Raw genomic sequence first — 24821 nt, 5'->3', positions numbered from 1 at the left:
AGAAGTCTAGTTTGGACTTAGGACTAGAAATCAGTGTGAAAATCCTCTTTTCTGGTTATTTCCATAACATAACATATACAGCATGGTCTCCCTCAAAGGAGACGTCATATGAGTACCCAGGTTGTTGGGGGCAATATGCTGACTCTGTAAACCGCTTAGAGAAGGCTGTAAAGCACTGTGAAGCGGTATGTAAGTCTAAGTGCTATTGCTAAGTGCTATCTCACTTAAATATGGGTGCCCATTTTGAGATTCTACATTCTCAATCACTACTATTTCCAATCAATTGCAATGTTTCCCTTTTTCTTTTGCTCTTGGAGACATCTTTAAGGCTGTACTTTCTTTGCTGCCACTTTAAATATAGTATCAGGCAGTAGTATTTTTGTACATTTCCATGATGAATACATAGGCCTGGGCTGTGTTGATTTTATGATGGCATACAAATGCCTGGATATGAAATTTGCACTGTTCAGCCTACAAGAGCTTTTTGCTGACTTGATCTTTGGGCATGAAAGATTAATTCATTGATCTATATCACTGGTGGCGAACCTATGGCACGGGTGCCAGAGGCGGCACTCAGAGCCCTCTCTGTGGGCACGCATGCTGTCGCCCCAGTCCTAGGCCTTCAGCTGGGTTTTATAAAACCTTTTTGCTTTAGGCTTCCGCCACCGTGTACAAAAAAAAAGATTCAATCAATCAGTCCATTTCAACTTCTCGCGGGGAAAAAAAAGATCTTGCAAAGTTGGAATTGATTGAACTTTTTAGTCCCACCCAGTCTGCTGTTACCACTGCAGCCATGCCCACCCAATGGGCCACACCCATTCAGTGGGCCACACCCACCCGGCACCTGACGATGCATAAGTGAGTTTTGGGTTACAGTTTGGGCACTCGGTCTCTAAAAGGTTCGTCATCACTGATCTATATGACACTCTAGTTCCTGACACTTAAGATTTCTCTTGTATGCTGGAACACTAAGCTGCTGCTAAATTCTGCTTGACATGTCTGAATCTTGTGGGTGACATTTGGCACCTTTGGTGCCAAGAGATTCTTGGATTAATCAAAACAGAGAAGCCTTTTTTTCAACTTTCTTTCTTGCTAAAAATATGACTAGCATACAGTTTATTTAATGAAGCAAGTTCCATCATTTTTCCCCCAGGTAGCAATAATGATATCCTCAAGCCCATATTTTTCCTTACGCTGAATGTCTTATTAAAAATCTTGACAAATGAGGGATGAGTGTTTCCTACAGTGTAGCTCTCAGATTGTTGATTTCTCCATAGATGGAGGCAGTTGTCATGAATCACACTGTGGTAATGGATGTTTAAGTATACAAAGATCCCTGTGTACAACATCCCTGTGAGATTACTCTTTGTGGTCCATGAGTAGTCTTGATTTAATTCCATTGGATTAACAAACTCCCTTTTAAACTGCTTTGTTTTAGAAATATCCCCTAGGTATTGTTATACTTTTCCAGGAAAATATAGTTCCAGCTAATAGTAGTAATATTTCTGAACCATACATTATTGAACCAAGACATTATAATTTTTATTACTGGATCATTTATGATCCCAGATGGCCTGATTAACCTTTAGGAGCAGGAAAGGAATTAAATACGTATTGAATTAAATGTTTTGGTGAATATATAGAATTTAGAGAAAAGGTATGCTTCACAGAGTAGCATTTTTGACCAAATCTGTCCTTAAAACAATGCTCTTACACTCTGTTCCTGAAATCCCTTCAGATTTCTTTTTTACTATTACAGAATGATTGGTATTACTTCAGCAAGAGGAGTTTATTGTATAGCCCTTTGATTTAAAATTTCTTCTTCAGTTCTATCTCTGGTAGTCATCTTGGGTCCTCTGCAAGGCTTCTCCCTCTTCTGTTCTGCTGTCTTGTCAACTTGGAGGCAGAAGTGGAGATAGCAACTGTTTAAGGTGCATTCCATAAATGTTGCCGATAACTAGTTTCGTCTGTGAGTTACTGCTATCCTTTAAATAAGGGTGAGGTAGTGTTTGTACCAACTCCACAAAAAGCCAAGAGAAATCACAACTCTTTGTGAGACTTGAAGATGTTTAACCTGCCCTTTGATATGTATCAAAACAATCTAGACAGCTGCTGAGACTAGATATGCTGGGTTTTTTTTATTAAAATCTGTTTTGTTGAATAACCACGTTGATGAGGGAAATGTATTGGCCACAGCTTCTCTCTTCTCTCTGCCAGATGCATAAACAAGAAAGGCTCAAATGTCTTCTGTTAGGAATAGCCAATGGGTCATTGCCCTACAATGAATTTTTGGTACCAAGCCTCCTTTCCTGGGAATTATATGATGTTGATATATAAGTGACCCTCTCAAATTCCACAGCAATGATCACTTGTGAACTAGTCTGACTTATTTGATTGTATCAGATGACCTAAAAGAGCTAACTTGGTAGAAGTGTGAAAGGGGAGAAGCCTTTTGGGGTGACCTAAGGAGTCCCCCAGATTGACAGCTCTCTGAGCTATCTTAAGGTCTTCCAACCACTACCACCCTTCCTCGTAACTTAGGTAATTACTAACAAACAAGCATTCCTCCCCCATTCTGTCTGGCCTGTACAACTATCTTGTTTCTTGGTTTTAACAGCTCAGATTCTATTCTCTATTGCTATTATCTCTAAGAGTTTGGGCTGTTTGAATTACGTGATTACAACTCTTACATAGTTGACATGGCTGAGATCTTGGAAACAAGCAGTGCATTTCTAGATAAATTTGTCCCTTCAGCCCAGTGGTAGAAAGCCCAGTTTGCATCTACAAAATCCCAAATTCAACTATAAAGTTCCAGTAGTTCTGAGGTGTTGAAATTTTGAGAAGTTCCCAATCAACAGTGGGCATAATTGTTCAACTGCAGCTTTTAGAAACTCTGGAAATCATAGTGTTGAAAGATACTGGGAATCTTCAGCAATATCCAGAGGTTCCCTTTTCTAATTCAGCCTTTGTTCTTTAGTCGTTGGGAGTAGAGTTCCCAGAACTGCCAGATTACAAAGTTGTTGATCATGCAATGTGGGACTAATAATAGGTGTAAAAAAATATGTAAGAAAATGTAGGGTGTATGGCACAATGATCTGATTTACTATAAGGCCATATTATAATGCTTTATATTCCTCATCATCAAAAATCTGAATCGTTTACTGTAGCATACAGAAACGTCCATAACTAGCTTTATTTTTCTGGGGTGGTTTCAGTATGTGAAAATCTGACATTACAAGGCATAAAACCATTTGGTTTCTGGATTGACCTCTTCTCCAAAGAATGTTCTGCATTTTGCAATTCTTTCCCCATTTATTAAATGTCACAAACGGGTAAAAAAAACAAATTGCAGTTCTTTGAAGACAGTTGTGAACTAGCTTCAGTCTGGTTAGCATGGCTAGTTCTAATGAAAATATCTATTTTGATCCAGTTAACTAGCATTTGTTTTGCTGTTTTAAAATGAGTATGTAAGAGAGTGAAAGAATAATAGAAGTTGAATATTCATTGTGAAAGAAAATGGTGAGAAACTTAATGCAAGTGCCTGATCCTAATGGTCAGTCATTTTATGGCATAAACAGGCTTTGGGGATGAAGGCAAAATAAAATGGATACTCCTCTATTTGCCCCTCAGAGTCCCTATATCTTTTCAAAATGTGATTACCTGTATTTATTTTGCCTTCCTCCTGAGCCTGTCCCATATATACAAGGAAGTGTCCCTCTGAACTGTACTGGTTTAGTTCCTAAAACACTACAATACAACTTGGCCTTTGGGGGTTTTTTGGAGGAGGGGGGAAACTTGAGGAGAAACTAACTGCAGGATGTCTCCTTCAGTTCCTACAAGGTTCAGTAAAATGAGCAGATTCTGCAAAGAGATGCAGAAAAAAAAACCCCATTCTTTAAATTTACAGACTTTGGGAGGGGGGGCAAAGAAAGGTTTTGCATGAGATGGTAGATAAAGATAGGTTACACTTTCCCAGGTAATTTTCCAATTAAAACACGTATCCAATTTGTCCTGAGCCAGAACAGAATGGGAAAATCTGCTTAACATAAATCTTGATGCATTATCAGAAATGTTCAGATTCACAGATATTCACTATACAATGCTGGTACAGTATTCCATATAAAATAGCCTTTCAGTTATCCTTAACAGCCACACCGAGACTTGTGTTCAAACTATGACAATAAAGGCTTTGAAATCAAACTTTATTCCGAAAGACACATTTTTGAATGAGTTCAAGTTCACCAGAATTAGATCTTTTCCTGAAATCCTCCCCCATTCTCTTGCACAGGGTGGCAAATGATAGCATGAACAAAGTGCCTACAATTCAATAGGAGCACAGAACAGGAAACACTCAACTGATGTAGCTTATCTAAATGTTTGATAAAATCACTAGATGATGCAATGCGTACTGATGAGTACAAAAGAAAAATAGAAGCAGGCTGGTGCGAAAGCTACTTTCTCAGCAGCAGCCGGGGGTGCCTGGAGTATTTCCTGCAGATTGTCTGCCTAATAGCTATAAATGCAGAGAAACTTTGTTAAATAAATAAAAAAAAAAAGACTCGGCCTTTGCGGTGCCTTCAACTCGGGGCAGGATGGCTTCTAGCTGAAGACGATTCCTGGCACCACTGCCGCTGTCACTCCTCTCTTCCCCCCTCCCCGCCCGCAGCGGACGTGATACTAAAGCCGCCTGGGCCAGCTGCTCCAAATAGAAGCTGCTGACATGGAGCAAGCGGCAGCGGCCCAGGCCTTGGAGCAGGTAAGGCGCTGGCGGGCGGTGGCTGACAGTCCCACAAAAAAGGCAAGTCGCCGGCTCCGGGATCGGTCCCGTCCCGCCCAGAGAAAGGATTCGCAGCGATCACTCCAAATGTCTGTCTGTCTGCCTGCCCGGGGCGCTTCCTGCCGTCAACATTGCCATCCACAGCCGCTTTCTGCTGCTCGGAGAGCGAGGCCAAGATAGGGTTAATAGCCATAGGACTTGACAGCTGAGCCCCCAAATCTCTCGCCAAGGTTCAGCTCTGAAACAGATTTGTGTACAACAGGGAGCAACTGCACCGCGCGAACTTCCTCTCTGAATCCCACCCTGCTTCCCGAATGGGCCTCGCCGGCTTTGCTGCTACTGAAACACCTTGTAGCTTAATATGCTGACTGGTGGTCTGTGTGTCAAATTTCTCATTAGGTGCACATAAATTTCCCCTTTCCTTTCTACCCCCACCCCACAGCCTTCCTGCTTTCTGTATTTATTTCTGGAGATGTATCCTCCTCCTCCTCCTCCTTCCCTTCTAACCCTGCCTGATTTGTTTTTTTAAAAAAAATTCTAGATATATCTTCTTCTTACTTTTCTTTCTACAAGCTCCTTTTCTGGTGCTGGTGAAGAACTGACTCTAATGGAATGTAATATATACTAAGCAGTAAAGCCTGGGATGGGAGAAGCAGAGCATTAGTGGGTAGTTTTTATTGTTGTGGCAGTTGAAGATGGGAAGCCATATACATCCAACCAACCAATCAATGTGCCTAGCAATGGGGCATTTCCACACTTGTTCCAACCTCCCAGGATTGTTGTAAGGAAAAAGAGGGTACACCACCTTGAACAACTGTACAATATCAACCAAATAAAGGAGAAGTTTCCTTCTAATTCTATACAAGAATGGCATCAAGGTGTAAAATCTGTTAGGTACTATCACTCAGTTCCTTGGAGAGAAGTCCAAGGAATAATGGCAAAATAGGTATTAGTAAGAGGGAGAGCAAATTTCATGCAGGTACTGTTTTCTGCTGGCTCAAGGATAGTGAGTAGAAGTTCTTGGTACGTCAAAGAATTTTATATTCCAGGTGCTTCTTAACTCATGAATTTTATATTTCAGTCTCATCTAATATAATATTGTGTACCCTTTAACAGTACTAAAAATAAAACAGTTTTAAACAAAGCCAATGCAATTGTGTAGCATCAAACATGCTTTATCTCAGAAAAATAATGTCTTACCCAAGTGTGTGGGAATGATGGTTTTATAATATGAAATCACCCTCCCTCATGACATTTGCCTTATTTTTTATTTATTTGTATCTCACCTTTATTATTTTTATAAATAGACAAATATATCCAAAATTATCCCTTTTAATATATTACAAGTCTGCACATTTAACTGGTTGTTATCACAATACTTTAACTGGTTGAACTAGCAGGTTGGTCAACTACTAGTTTAACCATTTCATTGCTGACTAAATGAAGACAGGTTAACTTAGCATCTGAATCCCATTCCTATTACAGCAACTGTTTAAAATTATGACAGTGCTGAACAAAGAGACTTGTGACCCTTGCCCAAAGTTACGACTGCTGTAGCACCCCCATGGTCAAGTAAACCAAATTCAGGCCCTTGGTAATCGCCTGCCCTTATGACCGACTGTAGGAACAGTGTAGCATCCCGGCTCCACCTATCTTTCCCCCCATCCTGAGCTGCTGGGTCCCTGCAGATCTTAGGCCTGTTTCCCACCCTGCTGGGTTCCACACCTTTCTCCGCAACCCCATCATGACTGGGTCCACTTAGCTTTTCCGTGGATCATCTTTGGTAAACAGCAACTCTATCATGCTAACTCTATCTTCCTTACGCAGAGATCCTGTTGTGCTGTCCTGGAAGCAGGTGCCATTTTGGGAGTGGCTGCAATGAATTGTGGATGCTCTGAAAAGACTACTGTATGATCTCCCTACTGTATAGGGAGGCTGAGGGGTGGACTGGCTGGCTCTCCTTCCCAAAGATGATCTATGGACAGATAATTCATTATGCCCAGCCACTCCCAAAATGATGCCTACTTCTGGAGGGAGCCTTGGGGTCAGACCTTTCAGGAAGGAACTTTTCTCAAGGCCCCATGAGCCTAAAGTTCCGGGTCTCTTATATATATATCAGTGGCATATAGCTTTCTTTAAGTGATAGGATTTGAATACATAACTTGGTCTGGGTGGCCTTATGTCCTCCTTGGGGATTTATTATGAATCTGTCCAAGATACAAGCTTCTGCCTTCTCCTCTGTGTTCAATATTTCCAAGAAGTGGTGTGATGGAGGAAATAGACCCATGCAAGGAAATACCCGAAAGGCTTATTTGCAAAATAAAGGAGGGCTGTCACTTTTGTTTTGATTTTAAAAAAATCCTATTGCTATTTAACTTGGATTGGTTTCATAGACCTGGGTGAAAAAACAGGATTTCCTCTCGTCGTGAAGATTTACAGTATATGGTTCAGCTCTGTAGCATTCAGATCCTAAAAGCTGCACTGAGCACAGATGTAACCAAACCCTGTTTAACTCTGTCCTTTTCTCCCTGGCCCCTCAGATACCATCACTGAACAATGGCCTCCAGCATCAGGAAGAAACAGGTGAGTGGTATTTGTCCACTTTCAACTCAGCTGATGCTAATTGAAGGTCTTTGTGCCAGGGAATATTAAGTGGATACTAACTGCCTGCTTTGGGGGGGTCTTCTAAAACTGCTAATCATATTAGAGTACCCACTGTTTAGCACTATGTGACAACTCCACGTAGCAAGGATGTTTTCTATTTAGCTTAATACTGCTCTCTTGTTCTCCACAATATCCCGATGCTAATTTTCTCCTATCTGAAATAATCTTGTAGTTTTCGTATAGAGAATTTGGGTTGGTTGCTACTTATCGCATTCCATTCCAAACAAATCAACTGATATTTTTTACCTTAACTGGATTCAAAATTCACGTTCAGGTTTAGGTTCTTGGTTTGTTAAAAGTTTAGGTTTCTTGGGTAACATTGCCAAATCCAAATATTTTGCAGCCTTTGTTTTCCTTCTGTCAAAGAGGAATAATGGTGCCCTATCTCAATGGGTATTCAATGGAGATTATACATCTAGTCCTCCATTTACGATAGCAATTGGGACTGAAATTGCTGCCACTAAGTGATGTCATAAAGTCCAACATCATGTGACTACATTGCTTAGTGATGACAATTCCAGCAATCCCTGTTGCCATCATAAAATGAGGACTGTATAGGTTGTTACGTGAGGACCTCATGTGACTTTCAATTTTCTGCTGCTTCTGCATTGACTTTGCTTGTGGGAAGCTAGGAGGGAACATTGGAAATTGTGATCACATAACCGCAACTTGTTGCAATATCATAATCATGATCTGGGCGCTGAACACTTGGATTACAATCATGCATCTGTGGGGATGCTGTGATGGCGAGAACAATGAGGACCCATCATAAGCATCATTGTTCAGTGCCACCATAACTTCAAATAATCACTGAACAAATGGTTGTAAGCCAAGGATTACTTAATAAAGTTGTTCAAGTGTCATAGACATGTATTCATCAGTATACAGTTCTCTCGCTGCCAATTTTTAGAAGCAATTAGATAAACTTTCTTCCCTTCGGTAAAAATATTTTTTCTTAATATATTCCATACCTGTCCTATTATAATAAGAGAATGCCTACAGATAACCTTAAATTGATGTCAGTTCATCTATGGTTTTCTGTTATTTGTAATAATAATAATCATCATAGCATTACCTGGAGACAGCAGAACAGAGGACAAGGAATTGGAGAAGAAACAAAATACAAAGACCTGCAAGTAGAAATAGAATGATAAAATAGAGCAAAGCAATAGTAATAGGCACCTTGGGTGCAATCCCAAAATAATTGGAGCACCGTTTGAACACCATTGGCATTGACAATCATCAGTCAATTGCAAAAGACAGCTTTACTCAAAACATCTTATATGCTGCAACAATATCTACAACACTATCAGATATCCATATCTGCCTATCCCAGGTCTTTGGGAAGGACTCGGTAGGCAGATAAAAATGCCACATCCATTCTGAACATCTGACTGACTGTGCAACAAACCATAATAATAAATGAAGTGAGTATTTATTCTCTAATGTGAGTATGGTCAGGTGGAATATATAAATGAGTGATGGTCAGTATAATTATAATTGCTGCAAGTTTAGGCTTGCTTCTTTGCAGAATTAATTTCAGCCCAGCATATGCATGCTTGCAGCTTTATATGAGTCAACATCATAACTATAAACTTAATGAGGTGGAGGGACTTTGGCTTGGTTCAAAAGGACAACATGACTTATTTTCATTTGTCAAAGATCTTTCAATGTTTAGATTTACAATGCTTGCCCACTAGGCCCCGCCTCATCTCTGGACATTGAGGAATCTGCTTTGAAAGCCAATGTTGTTGTACAGGAAGCCAAGGATTTGACTGCCAGTGACAAAGAAGTGAATTTGATTTTGACAAATGTAGTAGCAGATGGCAGAACTGAGAGGCGGGATCCTGAGCCAACTGATGCTGAGACTGCAACACACATTGGCAAAGTGACAGCTGCAGATGCCATTGCTGCTGAATTGGATTTCAAGTCAACCCATTCAGAGACGAAAGAGGTGGGCAGGGCTCACAGCAATGATGGAGCAGGCAATGGCATGATGCCCCAGGGTAGGATTAAGGATTGGAGTACCATAGCAACCACACGGATTCCAGAAGTTACAGGTCAGTTTAACAAAGGCCTAGTGTTGGGTCCCAGCACAGGAGTAACATCAGAGGACACAAAGCTCGAACAAGGCAAACAGGAAGATGATGATGATGTCATTTCCCTTGACTGTGAAATTCTTGGATTTGGTCCTGATATTGAGTTCCTGGGCCCAGATGCTGAGATCTATATGCAATTCATGCGGAGTCATCGCTGTTATGATGCTATTCCCACCAGCTCCAAACTGGTAGTGTTTGAGACCACTCTGCAGGTAAGGAGAATACAGATGTTTTGTGAACCATGTAGTAAAGGAGGGAGTGAGGGAGTATTGCTATGTGATTATATTTATGTCTGAGTCTGCTGGGAGCTTGGTATCTTGGTATCTTATTTACTTAAACTTGAGTTTATATGCTGCTTCAGTCCAAAGACTCTTTAAGTGGCTAACAATGCTCTAATATAAATTAGGTTTAAAAATATGCCATATAGTGTAAAGGCTCATCCTCATTTCAACTTTGGGAATAGCTGCTGTATATTCATACTTCCATTCTATTCCCCAGGGCCTTATGGAAGAGCTAGGTCTTGACCACCTTCTGAATATCAGCAAGGATGGAGTCATCTTTGTCTCTGCACATAGGTTGTTCCTAGGAGGGGAGCCATAAGAAAGAAGGGATGTTTATGGGTTTCTCTTGTTGACACCCTTGAAACAGAAGCTTGATCTGCTCTACCCTCCAGCATTTTCCAGAAGGCTGCATTCTACTCAAAAGCAAGTGCCCTCTTAGATATTTGGAGGGCTTTGTATGTTATAAGCAGCACCTTGAATTGAACCCAGAAGCTTCCCAACAACCAATGCAGCTCTTGCAATAGTGGTGTTCCATGGGTACATGAAGCATAACTTATTATCAAACAAGTAACTGCATTTTGAACCATCTATAGCAGTGGTGGGGAACCTATGGCACATGTGCCAGAGGCGGCACTCAGAGCCCTCTCTGTGGGCACGTGCGCCATGCTCCGGAGATGGCAACCGTCCTCTTCAACCAGCCACCCGCTAACTCGCCGAGGTCCCATGTGTCCAGATACATTCCAGCATGGCTGGTTTCCCTCCCCCCCCGTCCCATCCCTCCTGGCCTCGCGTGCTCTCCTTTTCCCAGGCACGACCCACTGCATCGCCTCCTCAGCTGTCGGCCGTCTGTCCAGCTCAGAGGTGGCTTCTCTGAACTGCTGGTGGCAGGCTGCGGAGCCCCAGAGTTTGCCAGTCGAGGGGCCGGCAGGCTGTGGCTGCTGACGGACACTGTCGGCTCCCATGCACTCACTGGCCTCTGTATGCAGGGCCGATGGTGTCAGGCAGCAGCCACCCTGGCCTCTGCCTCACCTTGCCCTGCAACAATGGCACCCCCGCCCTGCCTCGCCTTGCCTCGCCTCACCCCGCAGGACGAGCCTCCTGCCCACTGCCCCACCTGCCAGATCCCCTGAATCTCCCCCAAACCTGCCTGGCCCCCACAGGTGTCCCTCCCCACAAACAACATCGAGGTGACCACATCCACCTTGGCCACACCCACCCAGTCTGCCATGACCACCACAGTCACGCCCACCCAGTGGGCCACGCCCACCTGGCACCCAGCGATAAATAAATGGAATTTGGGTTGCAGTTTGGGCACTCGGTCTCTAAAAGGTTCGCCATCACTGATCTATAGCTTCTGAATAGTTACAAGGACATCCACGAAGATAAATTATAGTGGTGTTTAGGTGGCTAGGATGAGGAAGTGGTGGGCTTGCTGTCATCTTGGTTACATCTTTTTTTAAATGCTGCTGCAAAACTTGTCCCTCATTCACATTGGGAAGGGAAAGCTTGCACGTGAGAACATTGTTATAAAGAGACAAAATATAGCCTCCATCTTTGGTACAATCTCAGGCTCACTGGAAATTATTCTACAAAGAATCAACTTGAGCATATTTACAACATGATTAATTTAATGTGAGCAAAAGCTGTAAAATAAGGGCATAGCTGGTTCACAAGAATATAGCTGTTCCTGGTTGTTCTGCATGAAAATTCCCTGAATTGACCAGAATGTTGTGTTAGAGGTGACTACTTCACCAGTTTTAGTGAGATGATCCTTCTTTCCCTTTTACTCTATCAAAGCAGAGAAATGCAGAATAATCCCTGGAGTAGATCTTTCCTTGTCCATTGTGCAAGGTTCAATCAGTTATTCCCGCGGGCAGGGGTGTCAAACTGCCGGCCTGTGGGCTGGATGCATCATGCTGAAACCGTGCCCACCCCAGTTCCGGCAATGGGGAAAAAGTTGCGCTACATCGCGACACATCACGTAACGTGGCAAGTTTGACGGCCCTGCCCTAGGGAGACAGAGTATGGCGTGGGGCACAGAATACAGCCCCAGTCAATTTGATTTCTGTCTCTTGTCCCAGATTAAAAAGGCGTTCTTGGCCCTGGTGGCTAATGGGGTGCGAGCCGCTCCTCTTTGGGACAGCAAGCAGCAGTGCTTTGTGGGTAAGTGATGCAACTGAATACAGCAGCAGTTGGGCATGGCAAAGATGAAGAGGGGAATTGGGACTGCCACCCATTTCAGGCTGTATTAAGGAGAGTCAAGAAGGAAGAATTTGATGCATGCAGAAATTTTTAAGGCTTATCCACAAGTCCTGCTTGCCACAGCATGAAATGCTTGCCGAGGACATGTCCTCACAATGGATCTTCGCTTCATGGCAACTTGCCGTAGAGACAGATTAAAGTTGGTAAAATGGCCAGGCATGAACATAGTGTTTTCCTTCTTAAGCTGGCATCAGATCACTCATCCACATAACCCATGGTTTATGGAGAAGGAACCTTCAGAGATCTGTTGAGCAATAGTTGGCCTACTGCAGAACCACTCGTACCCATCTGGCCGCTGGGCTTTTCCTCACTGTGATTATTTGTGCTATGGCTGCCAGAGAGATTACACGCCTTCCCTGTACAAATGTTTTTCTTTTAGAGGTAGCGCTGGCAGCACTGACCTCGTGTAAAACAACATGCAGCCTCCCTGGTAATCCCATCAGTAAATCCAGCGTGAAATCAAATGCACAGGAACCTACCATTCACAGTCATATTTGTAAAAAGAATAATTCTGTCTTCCTTAGAAGGAAACTGATTACGGTACATGAACTGGCTCTGGACATATTTGGACACATTTTTCCTGGAACTGGAGCAGGCGGTTTTAGATGCTTACTTTCACTGTAGCACTTTCCTTTGAGAGAGCTATAAATCACATTGTAATTTCACCTTACTGCCAACTTGTGGATAATTTTATTTATAAAACGTTACTGTTTTATTATTTATTTATAAAATTTATTGGCCACCCATCTTACCATAGGGTAATTCTGGGAGGCTAAAATATAAAAAGTTCAAATCAGGCATTAAAACCAAGGACACGTGGGGAGGACGGGGGGCAGAGTGGAGGGGAGGTAGGATCTGTTATTACTCAATCAACCACCCCCATTGTGCTGTTCCTCCCCGTCTTTAGGCCCCTTACAAAAAGATAGGAGGGTTGGGGCCAACCTCACATTGGAGAGGGGCAAGATGTTTCAGAGGGCAGGAGCAACAGCAGAGAAGGCCCTCCTCCTGGATCTTGCCAGCCGGAACAATCGGGCTGACAGTACTCACAACACGCCTCCTCTGCCGGCATGAGTGGAATGGGCCAATCCCAGTAGGGTGAGACGGTCTCTCAAGTAACCTGGACCCATGCCATGAAGGGCTTTAAAGGTGATCACCAATACTTTGAATTGCACCTTTAAGCCTTTAAAATATCAACTTTAATATTTTGGGTCCATTTTGTTGCCTCATGCATTGGTGCCTGCTTCAGTTAAGGTAGGACCAAGCAACATTTTAAATACACACACACATTTATTTAAAAGATTGCAAATGTAGTATTTACAAAACTATGGGGTGGAAAGGAAGCAAGATACTTGCTCAACAAAATAGGTCTGTCAAGTCTAGAGAAAACTGGATACACTTATTTTATTTCAATAGATATAAGAAAGAATAAGTTGCCAAATTTGTGTTTTGTTCCCAAATTTCAATCATGGGTCCCAGGGGCCCATGTGCAACTTGTGACCTGTGAGTTCTAACATATCTCTAGTTAGATCATTCAAACTCTTCCCCTACCCTACCGCTTTGATGGCTAGCGGCTATGGGATAGGAAAAATGGATAGCACTCCATACTAATGGCAGCAGGAAGGGATAAATCAATGGGAGTGTAGAGATGTGGAAATCAGCAAGGGAAGGGGGCATTATTGACTATAAGAAGCCACACGTAATGTAGGTTTTGTTAATTCCTGCAGCTTGTAGCCTGTAGCCCATTTCCTGCAACCGCTGGGTGTGTATAAGTGTCATTCATTCCTTCTCTTACCTCCTCTCCTGCAGGGATGCTGACCATCACTGATTTTATTAATATCTTACATCGCTATTATCGATCCCCTCTGGTGAGTTTTCATCTTCTCAAATCTGGAGAAAAGTGGCTTTAGACAGTTTCTTTCAGGGGACTGGAGAGAAGAAGAGAGGAAACAAATTGGGAGAACCACCTAAAATTAAGTTGCAGGCATGAGCTGTTCCAGATTTGGGATTCTAAGAGTTGAGCCTTTCAGCTGGAAAAATGGGTAGGTGAACAAAAAAGTTTGAAAATGGACACAGCACAAATTGTTTTTCATTGGCCTATGAGCAGTTTTTAGAATAAATATTCATTGACATGGTAAATACAACTGTTAGTGAAATATTAGTGTGTTTAAAAATAAATGTTTTAGAAAAATCTGAAGTGTTCCTAAACGCTTTAGAAACGGAACTTGGGGGAAAAATTTATAATTATATAATACATGTCTACTCAACATATTTATTGAGAGTCAACCTATTTGTCTTTTCATATCAGCTAGCCATAGAGCCATTTCCAAGAACAATGTGAAGTCACACTGTTGGGTTCTCATTCAGGTGAACAGGAAGGGCCTTTGAAGGTTATCCAATCCATCCCACTTCCATAAGCCCAAGAAGCCAGTACTGAATGGCTGGCTTAAAAAAATGAGGGTCCTTCTTGCTCTCAAACAGTGTGTTCCAAGTAACTCATACTTTTGAGGCGTTCTCTTTAATATTTATGCTTTAAATATTCTGAAATACGTATCTTAAAATTTGAAACCTGTTGGTCAGATCACTTGAAGCAACAGAAAGCAAATGCATATTATGAGACAGTCATCAAATATTTGGCACTCAAATATTGTTCGCACCAATCTCAGTATTTTTGGAGCTGGGGAAAAAAACTTGGAAACGAGGGATGCTTAGTGATATAATTTGCTCCTCCTCACTATCATCCAGTTTCTTCTCCTGCAGAATTGTAAGATCAGTCTAAAGCTTAGAAAAGGTACTTCCCATTACAGAGGTTCTTCTTGCTGAAAGTTTCTTCACAGTCTATCCCAAAACAACAGTCACTTTTTTTAAAAAAAATCACATCTTAAAAAGTATGCAGCTCAAAACTCTGCATGATGAAATTTGACATACATCTTCCATTTACGAAGATCTGCCTTGTCTAGCAAGATCATCATTCTAAATTCTGGTGAAACATCTATCTGTGTTTTTCCCATACTAAACCGAAGGTAGGTAAGCTCTGAGTTTTTTTTCCTTTTTCCCCAAGCTTACTCTGGAAGCCCTGAGTTTGGAATGAATTATCTTTGGAGTGATAGGAACCGGATTGAGTTATTTCCACTGTTCCAGACTGGAGCCCTGAAGAATAATGGATGGTTTCTGAATCCATTATTTCTTCCTAATTCAGTAATAGCAAATAGTAGTGATTGTAAACTCACACGATCAGCAATGGTATCTGTCCTATTCACTACTATTACTTTGTTCCAGGTTCAGATATACGAGATTGAGGGACACAAAATTGAAACTTGGAGAGGTAAGCAGCGTACCCCCTAAGAGAAATTGGATATCATAAATGCAGTTTAACATTTTTAACATTAGTTAACATCATTGCATATGTGAATGATACATTTATGTCGATTTACATGCATGTTAGATTAAATGTTAGATTAAAACCACTCTTTAAACTGAGAGCTAATTGTCCAATATTCTTTTACTAAGCAAATGGTTGCTAATGATAAATATTATTTGGCTGTATATTGATAATTATAATGATTATTCATTCTATTCTCATTGGCTCAAGATTGGCTCAAGATTGGAGGAGAAAAGAGGGTGGACGCAGGGAGGGGGTGTTGCCGGGCTGCTTTGTAATACTAATGTATGTTTACGTTTGAATGTTAAAATTAATAATACTGAAGTCGTATCAATGTATGTTTATATTTGTATGGGGGGTTATTTTGAAATTAATAAAAAAATTTAAAACAGAAACCTTCCATCCTTCTGAGGTCGGTAAAATGAGGACCCAGATTGTTGGGGGACAATAGGCTGACTCTGTAAACCGCTTAGAGAGGGCTTTAAAGCACTGTGAAGCGGTATATAAGTCTAACTGCTATTGCTATTAGTTCTTTCATGCTATATCTATACACTTCTTTCACTTTTTCTATGCTGGCCTTACAGTCTAGTTTTTATTATTCTCCAGAGGTTATTTCAGGCTACTAGTGCTGGTCTGTTATTATCCTAAATTCTTTTTTTGAAAGATAAAGAAATTATACAAGCACATAAACTAAGGCAATTTGGCAAACTCAGCTTTTATTGTTGATAGAATTTGCCCTTATTACATTATCAACTGCAGTTATTTACACATCCATTAATTATATGCTATCCAACTGTCTCCCTTTCTCTCCAGAGGTGTATTTGCAGGGTTCCTTCAAGCCTTTGGTGCACATTTCTCCAAACCAAAGGTAAGGCAAGCATTTCCCAAGAGCAAGAAAGCATCCTTTTTGTAAGAGATTTGTCAACCTTCATTCCCACCACCTAATGCAAAAAGCTTCACAAAACCCTTGTCATTTTGTGACTGTCAAAGAGAAATCAGAAAGACGTCTGATAAAGTGGGATATCTGAACCCCCATAAGGAGAGTCAGAGGTACCCCAGTAGAATCCATGTTACTTTATAGCTTTAATCAGCTGATAACAAGCAGAAAAAAATGATGCTTTACCCATCATCTCTTAACCCAAAAGGATTTATTTCTGCCTAGTTGAAAGTCCCTAACTTACAACCACAGCTGGGATCAGAATTTCCATGGCTAAGTGAGGCAATAGTTGAGTGAGTTTCATCCAAACTTTATGATATATATATTTTTTGGCCACAGTTAATAAATGGGTCATGCAGTCATTAAGTAACTCCAACTTCTCCTGTTAACTTTGCTTATTGGAAGCCAGCTGGGAAGGTCACAAATGGTGATCACATGGCCCCAGGATGATGCGGCCATTGAAAATAAAGGCCGGTTGTCAAGCACCCAAATTTTGATCATGTGGCCGTGGGGATGCTGCAACAGTGCGAGGGCCAGTCATATGTCACTTTTTTTGAGTGCAGTTGTAACTTTGAATGGTCGCTAAACGAATGGTTGTGAGTCAAGGACTATCTGTACTCCAAGCCTCTTTCCATAACAGGGAATAACTTAGCTGTATTCCTTCATGTACTCCTCCATCCTGAAGCAAGCCTGCCCATACTCCTGAATGCCAGAGATGAGGAAGTTTCCAAGCCCATCCCCATCCCCCCAGGAACATCACAAGGCCTTTTCTTGTCTCTCCTTTCTCTCTCTTCTAGCCTCTTTGATGCAGTTTATTCCTTGATTAAGAATAAGATCCACCGGCTGCCTGTGATTGATCCCATCTCGGGGAATGTCCTGCACATCCTGACCCACAAGCGCATCCTCAAATTTCTGCATATCTTTGTGAGTGCTGGGAAGGTCTAGGAAGCCTGGAGTGCTGCTGCTGTGTGATGGCTCTGCTGAATTCTTTCCTTAAGGATTTGTTTGTCAACATGCACTGGCAATGCTCATGGTGCTTTTAAAATGTTGAGAGAAAGGTTTTGGGGGGGCTGAGCTCAAAAACGGGCACACAAATCTCTTCCTGCCCTCAAGATGTTCACAATTTGAAATAGGAAAAGATGCTAGGGATTGTAGGCAAGGCATTGTAGATGGGTCGTTCCTCTTCATGATTTCTGTGAAAGATGTGTCCAAACCTGGCAACTTTAAGACTTGTGGACTTCAACTCCCAGAATTCCCCAGCCAGTCATGCTGGCTGGGAAATTCTGAGAGTTGAAGCCCACAAGCCTTAAAGTTGCCAAGGTTGGATACCCTTGGTCAAAGAGTTCTTTTTCTTCCCCAGACCCAATTAATTCTTTGTCTTTCTTTATTTTAATCTCTGAAGGGAATTTGATCAAGCTAGGAGAACTCATTATAAGAAAGCTAATGTTTTGGAAGAAGAACAATAGAAATAAGTGGGGTGTCACTGAAGCAATCAGTGAAGCTGCAGAATAAGGATTCAGAAGTAGATCTACATACCCTTTGGCCCAGGAAAATAAAACCTGGGTTGATGATCATTGGAGAAGAATTATTTAGGCAAATAATCTGGAGACATATTGGAAGAGCAAATATTACTGCCTTTTGATGAACCCCCTCCTATTTTGGTGTCTTTCTCTCCTATGCTGGTTGATCCTGCAGGCTTCCTTGGAGATATCATTGCTCTGAATCAGATGTAGTTAGCTACAAACTGCCACCATAAACTTCCATTTGTTCAAAGACTGACTCTGACTCAGGAGCATTGTGGGAATTAAAACAGTGGCTTCCAAGTGCAGACCTCAACAAGATACCTGAGATTGCTATATGCTAATGAGAACATCAGGGGAATTTGACTTTTAGCAGCTTTTTGGATTCAGAGAAATGCTTAGACTGAAAGCTTGTGGTAAGAGATGTTAATCCATATTGCATATTAATGCTTTTGTCCTAGACCTCTGCTGCTTCTTTAAGCATTTGTATCTATGTGCCTCCATCGTGAGCAAAGAAGGATGGAGCTGGCTTCCACAATAATCTTCTCTTTTTCTCATTGTAGGGAGCCATGCTTCCAAAGCCACGTTTCCTGCAGAAAACCATCCACGAGCTGGGCATTGGTACCTTTCGTGACATTGCAATAGTCTTAGATTCAGCTCCTGTCTATACAGCTCTGGAGATTTTTGTAGATCGCAGAGTCTCGGCGCTACCTGTGGTTAATGAAAAAGGTGTGGGAGAAATCTCTGGCTGCTTATCTTCTCTTTGCAATGCCAATTTCAACTCTGACCCACTTTCTCACATGCTTAAGCGCAGCTAATGCAGCTCTTTCTTTTTACAGAATCATAAAGTTGAAAAGTACCTCAGAGGAAAATCTAGTCCAAATCTGTTAAAGCCTTTCAACATGGATGGCTACCCAGCCTCTGTTTAAAGACTTCTAGTATGGGAAATATTTCACTTCATGAGGCATTCTATTCTACCAGTTGACCACGCTTACTAGGGTTATTAGCAAGAAATTTCTCCTAATAACAGTAACCTAATTTTACATTTCTATAGTTTCAATGCATTGGTTCTATTCCTGCCCTATGGGGCGACAAATACAAGACCTACTCCCTCCTCTGTATGACAGCCATTTAAATATTTGGAAGACTGATATCATATCTCCTCTCAATTTTCTCTAAACATATCCACTTTCTTTAAGTGGCCTCATAGGACTTACTTTCTACTCCTGTCACCATCTTGGTAGCCCTTCTCTGAACTTATTGGGGTTTGTTGATGTCCTTTTAGAGTGCTTCAATGCTCCAAACTGGACATGGTATTCCAAGTGGGGTCTGCCTAAGGCAGAGTAGAGTGGAACAATTCTGGATTAAAATATTACAGTTAGCAGTTCTGCAGTTACCCCCACTAGTACCCCAGAATCATTGGAACTTGAGAGTTTTCTATCCCTAAATGAGAAAAGTAACTATAGGTGCCTCATGAAATTATGTAAATTGACCTTATCCAACTTGGCTCCCTCCAGAGGTGCTAAGTACAAACCCTGTCATTCCCAAGTGGGCGACTCTAATCATGGCTAAGAACCTTAGCTCTTTGGGGAAGGTGTTCACCTTCGGCTCATACAAGCCCCTGAAGCTGATAGCCATATTCTTGGAGAAATGATCTGTGTTGTCATAAGCCAGGATAACTATGATGGTCAGTTCTCCAACCATTCAGAAGCTGAATAATTTCCTCTTTTTGCTGCCTCCACAATTATGACAGCAGGTTTACATTTGAGTTGTCATAGTTATGAGGCTTAGCTAGCCAATATTTTATTATTGCACATGTCTAAGTCAGCATGCTTGTTACAATCTATTTTTCTGGCCTAGGTCCATCTCCTCTTTTCTTCCTCCTCTCAGTACAGTATTATACTGTATTTCTGGCGCTCTCCAATTTGTTGCTGATTTATATTTGGGCTGCTCTCCTTTGATATTAACTTCCCAGTATTATCACATTTTGTTATGCCTTTGCTTCCTATGAGTGATGATGCTGTCTTCAGGATATCCAGTTGCAGACTAAATTGCTACAAAGAGGCATGCTAGAACTTTGTGCTAATTCACAACATAAATGAGAGCCAGTTTGGTTTAGTGATTAAAGCACCAGTCTAGAAAGAAGGAGATCTTGAATTCAAGTCATGAAAGCTGGCTGGGTGACTTTGGGCCAGTCTTTTTCTCTCAGCCCAACCCATCTTGCAGGGAGATTGTTGTAGAGACAGTAGGAGAAAGAAGGTGTGTTGGATATATTCACTGCCTTGAATTATTTGTAAAAAAATAATAAAAGCAGGATACAAATAAAAAAAATGAATAACCCTGTGGATCCATGCTTAAAATAAGTCCAGTTAGTTCAATAGGTCTTCTCAGATATATGACTGAAGCCTTATGTGAAGCCCCACGGGGCTTGCCATTCACCGGTCTCGATTCAAGCTTATCACTTTTAAGATAGAGGTATTTCAGAACAATCTTTTGTTCTTTTAATACCATAAAAAATAAAGTTGTCCCCTGTAAATGCTGACATTATCAGGTAAATAAAGATATTTTGTCATTTTATGACAGAATTTCAAAAAACTCCAACGTTTTGGGATGATGGTGATTAATAAGATGCACAACGATATTTTAATGAATATGCATCTAATTTAACTCTGTTTTATGCTAAATCAATCCTTAACTCTGTTAATAGTTGCTAAGATCCTCTTTGGCAAATACTGAAAAAGGGAATTCATTCATAAAATACCTATATACAGTAGAGATAACTTGGTTAAATTGGTAATGTTAATTTTCCATTCTTAGCTTCAAGCTGTAAGGCAGGCCTGGAAATTCATGATGAAATTGTGAAAGCATGTTCATTGTCAGGTTTGTTGCAGGAAAATCTGTTAACCTTTTCTGTGATAACTTTCATGCATTGTAATCTTTAATTCATTACACCTGGAGAGATTCCCGACCTGCTGTTCCTTTCTGTTTTTTATACAGGAGCAGTAGTTGGCCTCTATTCTCGCTTCGATGTGATTGTAAGTATGGGGCAGTTATTCTTTCAGGTTCAGATGATCTAATAAACAGAAGTGCTGTATTTAAAGAAAGTCATTCCCAGATTTAAGATTTGCCCCATATCCAAGGGAGGGGGGAAATAAAAAACAAACAGATCTTTACCTATTTTTTTTTTTGCAAAAAATCCCCAATCCTAAGATAACTGTTATTTTAAAGATAAATTATTTGGGAACAAAGTTTTTGGATAAATACACCAAGGAGGACTACTCTACAAGAGTTCACATACAAAACAAAATGTGTATGTTTATGTGATGGGGAAACAGCAATTCTTAACCGATGGTATAAGAAAGGTATGTTGTTCACCTTTAAGATAGGAAACAGCCTTTAACTCATGCATTTTAGAGAAGCAGTGTAAGGACAATGCCTCCAGATGAGGCTTTTATTATTGTCTATCTCATTCATGGAATTCTACAGTGATCTAGATCAGGGGTATCAAACTCGCAACGTCACGTGACATGTCGCGACGTATCGTGACTTTTTTGCCATTGCCAGCAATGGGGTGGGCACGGTTTCACCATGACGCATCCGGCCTGCAGGCTGGCAGTTTGACACCCCTGATCTAGATGAATCCTTTTACTAGGGCAGTTTTGTTTCCATAGAAAATTTGTTATATACAACTGGGTTTACTTATCACACTAGAACATATTGTTTTTAGTTTCATTTTGCCTTATCATATTAGATGAACCCAGCCATTGAAGTCAGAAAGCTGTCAGGCGTGACATAAAATGTTAGAAGCCCAGCCAATCATAATTTGTGTAATAAATTATAGTTAAGCAAATCATGGTTCAATGTGACCTATCCTATCAGTGAATTAGTGTGTCACTATGAGGTGATTATGCTAAGGCCTTGCTTCAAAGAATTCAAAGTGCCTCTCAGTGTTCTCTCAGCTTAACAGTGAGAGATCATGGTGGCCATAATGCCGTAGTACCCTACTTCCTCTTTCCTTCAAACTCCTCCTCTCCACTTGCTCTCCATAGCATTTGGCTGCCCAGAAGTCTTACAACAACCTGGACATTAGTGTGGGGGAAGCCCTGAAACAGCGCTCCGTCTGCCTAGAAGGGGTCCTTACATGCTATCCCCATGAAACATTAGAAGAGATCATTGATCGCATTGCCAAAGAACAGGTATGGCTCCAGGATTGTAGACAGGAGTGGGCAGTGGGTTGGGTAAATTCATGTCCTTCTTTCCCCAAATGTCCTCAATATGTGTGTCCTTCAGATCCAAAGCCTTTTGCTTACTAGGTCATGGCTGATGTATGGTTTTAATCCAACCATCCTGCCACCTATCCCCTGACTTTTATTGACAGGTGTTCCAGAAGCATCCTAGGCTCACCCAGCCAGCTGTTTTTCATATGGAAAAGACTACAAACAGTAGAATGTATGGGTGTGTTTTGGGTGCTGCAGATGGATCTTTATTTTACATTCTTAATCCAGTGTGGACAACTTTTGTAATATCTGGACTTCTAGCTTTTGTTTTTCTTTCCTGGCAGCTGAAGAAGATTTAAGCATAAAAATGCAAATTATGGCATTATTATTATGGTTGGTAGCAGTCAGTCAGATGTTTAGACTGAATTTTGCATTTTATCTCCCTATTGAATCCTTCTTAAGTACCTGGAATAGACAGGTGTTATTATTATTATAAGCCATCTAGAGTAGTCCCCTGGTGAGATAGGCAGCAAATAAATTTAACAACTAATAATAACAATTGGTTGCAAATACACAATATAGCAAGATGCTATGGCAAATACAAGCTCATATGGTGAAAGCATCTGATTATTACCACTATTATTTACAATCCTCTATGAACATCCTTTTAAGTAGTGGTAGTGCTTTATTATAGACACTGAGCAGCTGAAAAAGAAAACAAATTATGAGAAAGGAAATAAAAACCACAGTAAAACCTTGTTATAAAATTGGTGACAAAATGTGTGTGTTTTACAAATAATAAAACAAAACATAGCCCCTTTAAAACAAATAAAATATCCTTGATGGGAGAGCAACCTATAAATAAAATGGATCCAGAGGTTTGTCTAGATGGGAAATTACAGGTAGTCCTTAACTTATGGCCACAATTGAGCCCAAAATTTCTGTTATTAAGCAAGACAGCTATTAAGTGAGTTTTGCCCTATTTCAGTGGTGGCGAACCTATGGCACGGGTGCCAGAGGCGGCACTCAGAACCCTCTCTATGGGCATACGCACCGTCACCCCAGTCCTAGGCCTTCAGCTGGGTTTTATAAAACCTTTTTGCTTTAGGCCTCCACCGCTGTGTGCAAAAAAAAAAAAAGGTTCAATCAGTCAATTTCAACTTCTCGCGGGAAAAAAAAAGATCTTGCAAAGTTGGAATTGATTGAACTTTTTAGTCCCACCCAGTCTGCCGTTACCACCGAAGCCACGCACACCCAATGGGCCACGCCCACTCAAGGGACCACACCCACCCACTCGGCCATGCCCACCCGGCACCTGACGATACATAAGTGGGTTTTGGGTTGCAGTTTGGGCACTCGGTCTCTAAAAGGTTCGCCACCACTGCCCTATTTTATGACTTTTCTCGCCACAGTTGTTAAGTGATCACTACAATTAGTAGTACAGTTAAGTGAATCTGACTTATCCATTGACTTCGCTTGTCAGAAGATCATAAAAGGTGATCACATGACCCTGGGACATTGGCCCATTTTACCACCTTTCTTGCCACAGTTGTTAAGTGGATCATTACAGTTAAGTTAGTAACATTGTTAAGTAAATCTGGCTTCCCCATTGACTTTGTTTGTCAGAAGCTCGCAAAAGCCAATCACGTGACCCTGGGACACTGCAATTGTCACAAATATGAGCCAGTTGTCAACAGTCTGGATTTTGATCACGTGACCATGAGGATGCCGCAACGGTCGCAAGTGTGAAAACAGTCATAAGTCACTTTTTTCAGTGCCGTTGTAACTTTGAACGGTCATAAACGAATGGTTGTAAGTCAACCACTACCTATATTAGCTCTAGCTGGGATCCTTATAATGAGAGCAATATAAGAAAACATGGGATGATGTTTCAGGAACTCCTTCACACAGGGACAACATTTTTTTTTTTTAAAAAAAGTGTAATTGTTAACCTTACAACTTGGCTTAGAAAGAGCACTCCTTGCTTTCTTTTGGCCAGGGCATCTGCTCTTTTCCAGGCCATTGGAGATGACAGCGATGCAATAAGGCCTACCTGAGGCCCCACCATATTTGTTTCTATATACTTTCCACCTACCTTTCCCACAGAACGCTCTTAATTCCTAAGCAGACTGTGCTAAACACTGTAATTTCACTTCTGTGAATGGTATCTTTTCTGTCTGGTATCTAAAACTCATCTTTACCGTCCTGTTCCTACTTTTGCCTTGATGGTGTTCGGCTCACTCATTGGGTAGGTCCATCGCCTGGTTCTGGTGGATAAGAAGAACACTCCGCGGGGGATCGTGTCCCTCTCTGACATTCTCCAAGCCTTGGTGCTCACACCTGCAGGTATCGATGCCCTAAACTCTTAGCTGGTCGACGCTCCATCCTTCTTCCATTTGCACCCTCCATTTCCTCCACTTCTCTCCAGCTCAGGTAGGCCCCAGGCCTTGGCCTCTCCAGCCTGTTTCCTGCTGCTGCTGCTGCTGTTCATTTTTTAACTTGCTGCTGGGTTTCTCATGTCCATCTGATCAAGCCAGGTCTGTATGTCTACTCCACCTAGCACCATACTCCTGGCTTGGAAGGAAGGCCGGTGCAGCAGAGTTATAGGAGCAATGTAGAAATATTTTTTTTTGGGGGGGGGGGGGAATTCAAAAAGACAGAATCTCATCTTCTAATTTTATGATA

The 24821-nt window shown here is 41.4% G+C and overlaps 1 protein-coding gene across 1 annotated transcript; it reads left to right on the top strand.

Annotated features, from left to right (window-relative positions):
- The first annotated feature begins 4720 nt into the window (after nt 1–4720).
- Nucleotides 4721–24505, top strand: LOC107298009 (5'-AMP-activated protein kinase subunit gamma-1-like). The gene is made up of 12 exons (XM_015827372.1): nt 4721–4756; nt 7318–7360; nt 9142–9752; nt 11903–11984; nt 13890–13948; nt 15360–15405; nt 16276–16330; nt 17197–17323; nt 18483–18648; nt 20917–20954; nt 21969–22115; nt 24389–24505. Exons 1-12 carry the CDS (start codon nt 4721–4723, stop codon nt 24503–24505), a joined length of 1527 nt encoding a protein of 508 aa, XP_015682858.1.
- Nucleotides 24506–24821: the final 316 nt, after the last annotated feature.

The sequence above is a fragment of the Protobothrops mucrosquamatus genome, unplaced genomic scaffold (assembly GCF_001527695.2).
Source record: "Protobothrops mucrosquamatus isolate PMUCROS unplaced genomic scaffold, P.Mucros_1.0 scaffold3653, whole genome shotgun sequence".
Lineage (NCBI taxonomy): Eukaryota > Metazoa > Chordata > Lepidosauria > Squamata > Viperidae > Protobothrops > Protobothrops mucrosquamatus.
The sequence above is the reverse complement of the archived record's forward strand: the minus strand, read 5'-3'. Positions and strand labels throughout refer to the sequence as shown.

Excerpts from the sequence above, each read along its gene's own strand:
- LOC107298009 (XM_015827372.1), top strand. The coding sequence starts at position 4,721 with ATGGAGCAAGCGGCAGCGGCCCAGGCCTTGGAGCAG. Across the intron at positions 20,955-21,968 it reads ATTCTCGCTTCGATGTGATT|CATTTGGCTGCCCAGAAGTC; the intron begins GTAAGTATGGGG and ends TGCTCTCCATAG. Across the intron at positions 22,116-24,388 it reads ATCGCATTGCCAAAGAACAG|GTCCATCGCCTGGTTCTGGT; the intron begins GTATGGCTCCAG and ends CTCATTGGGTAG.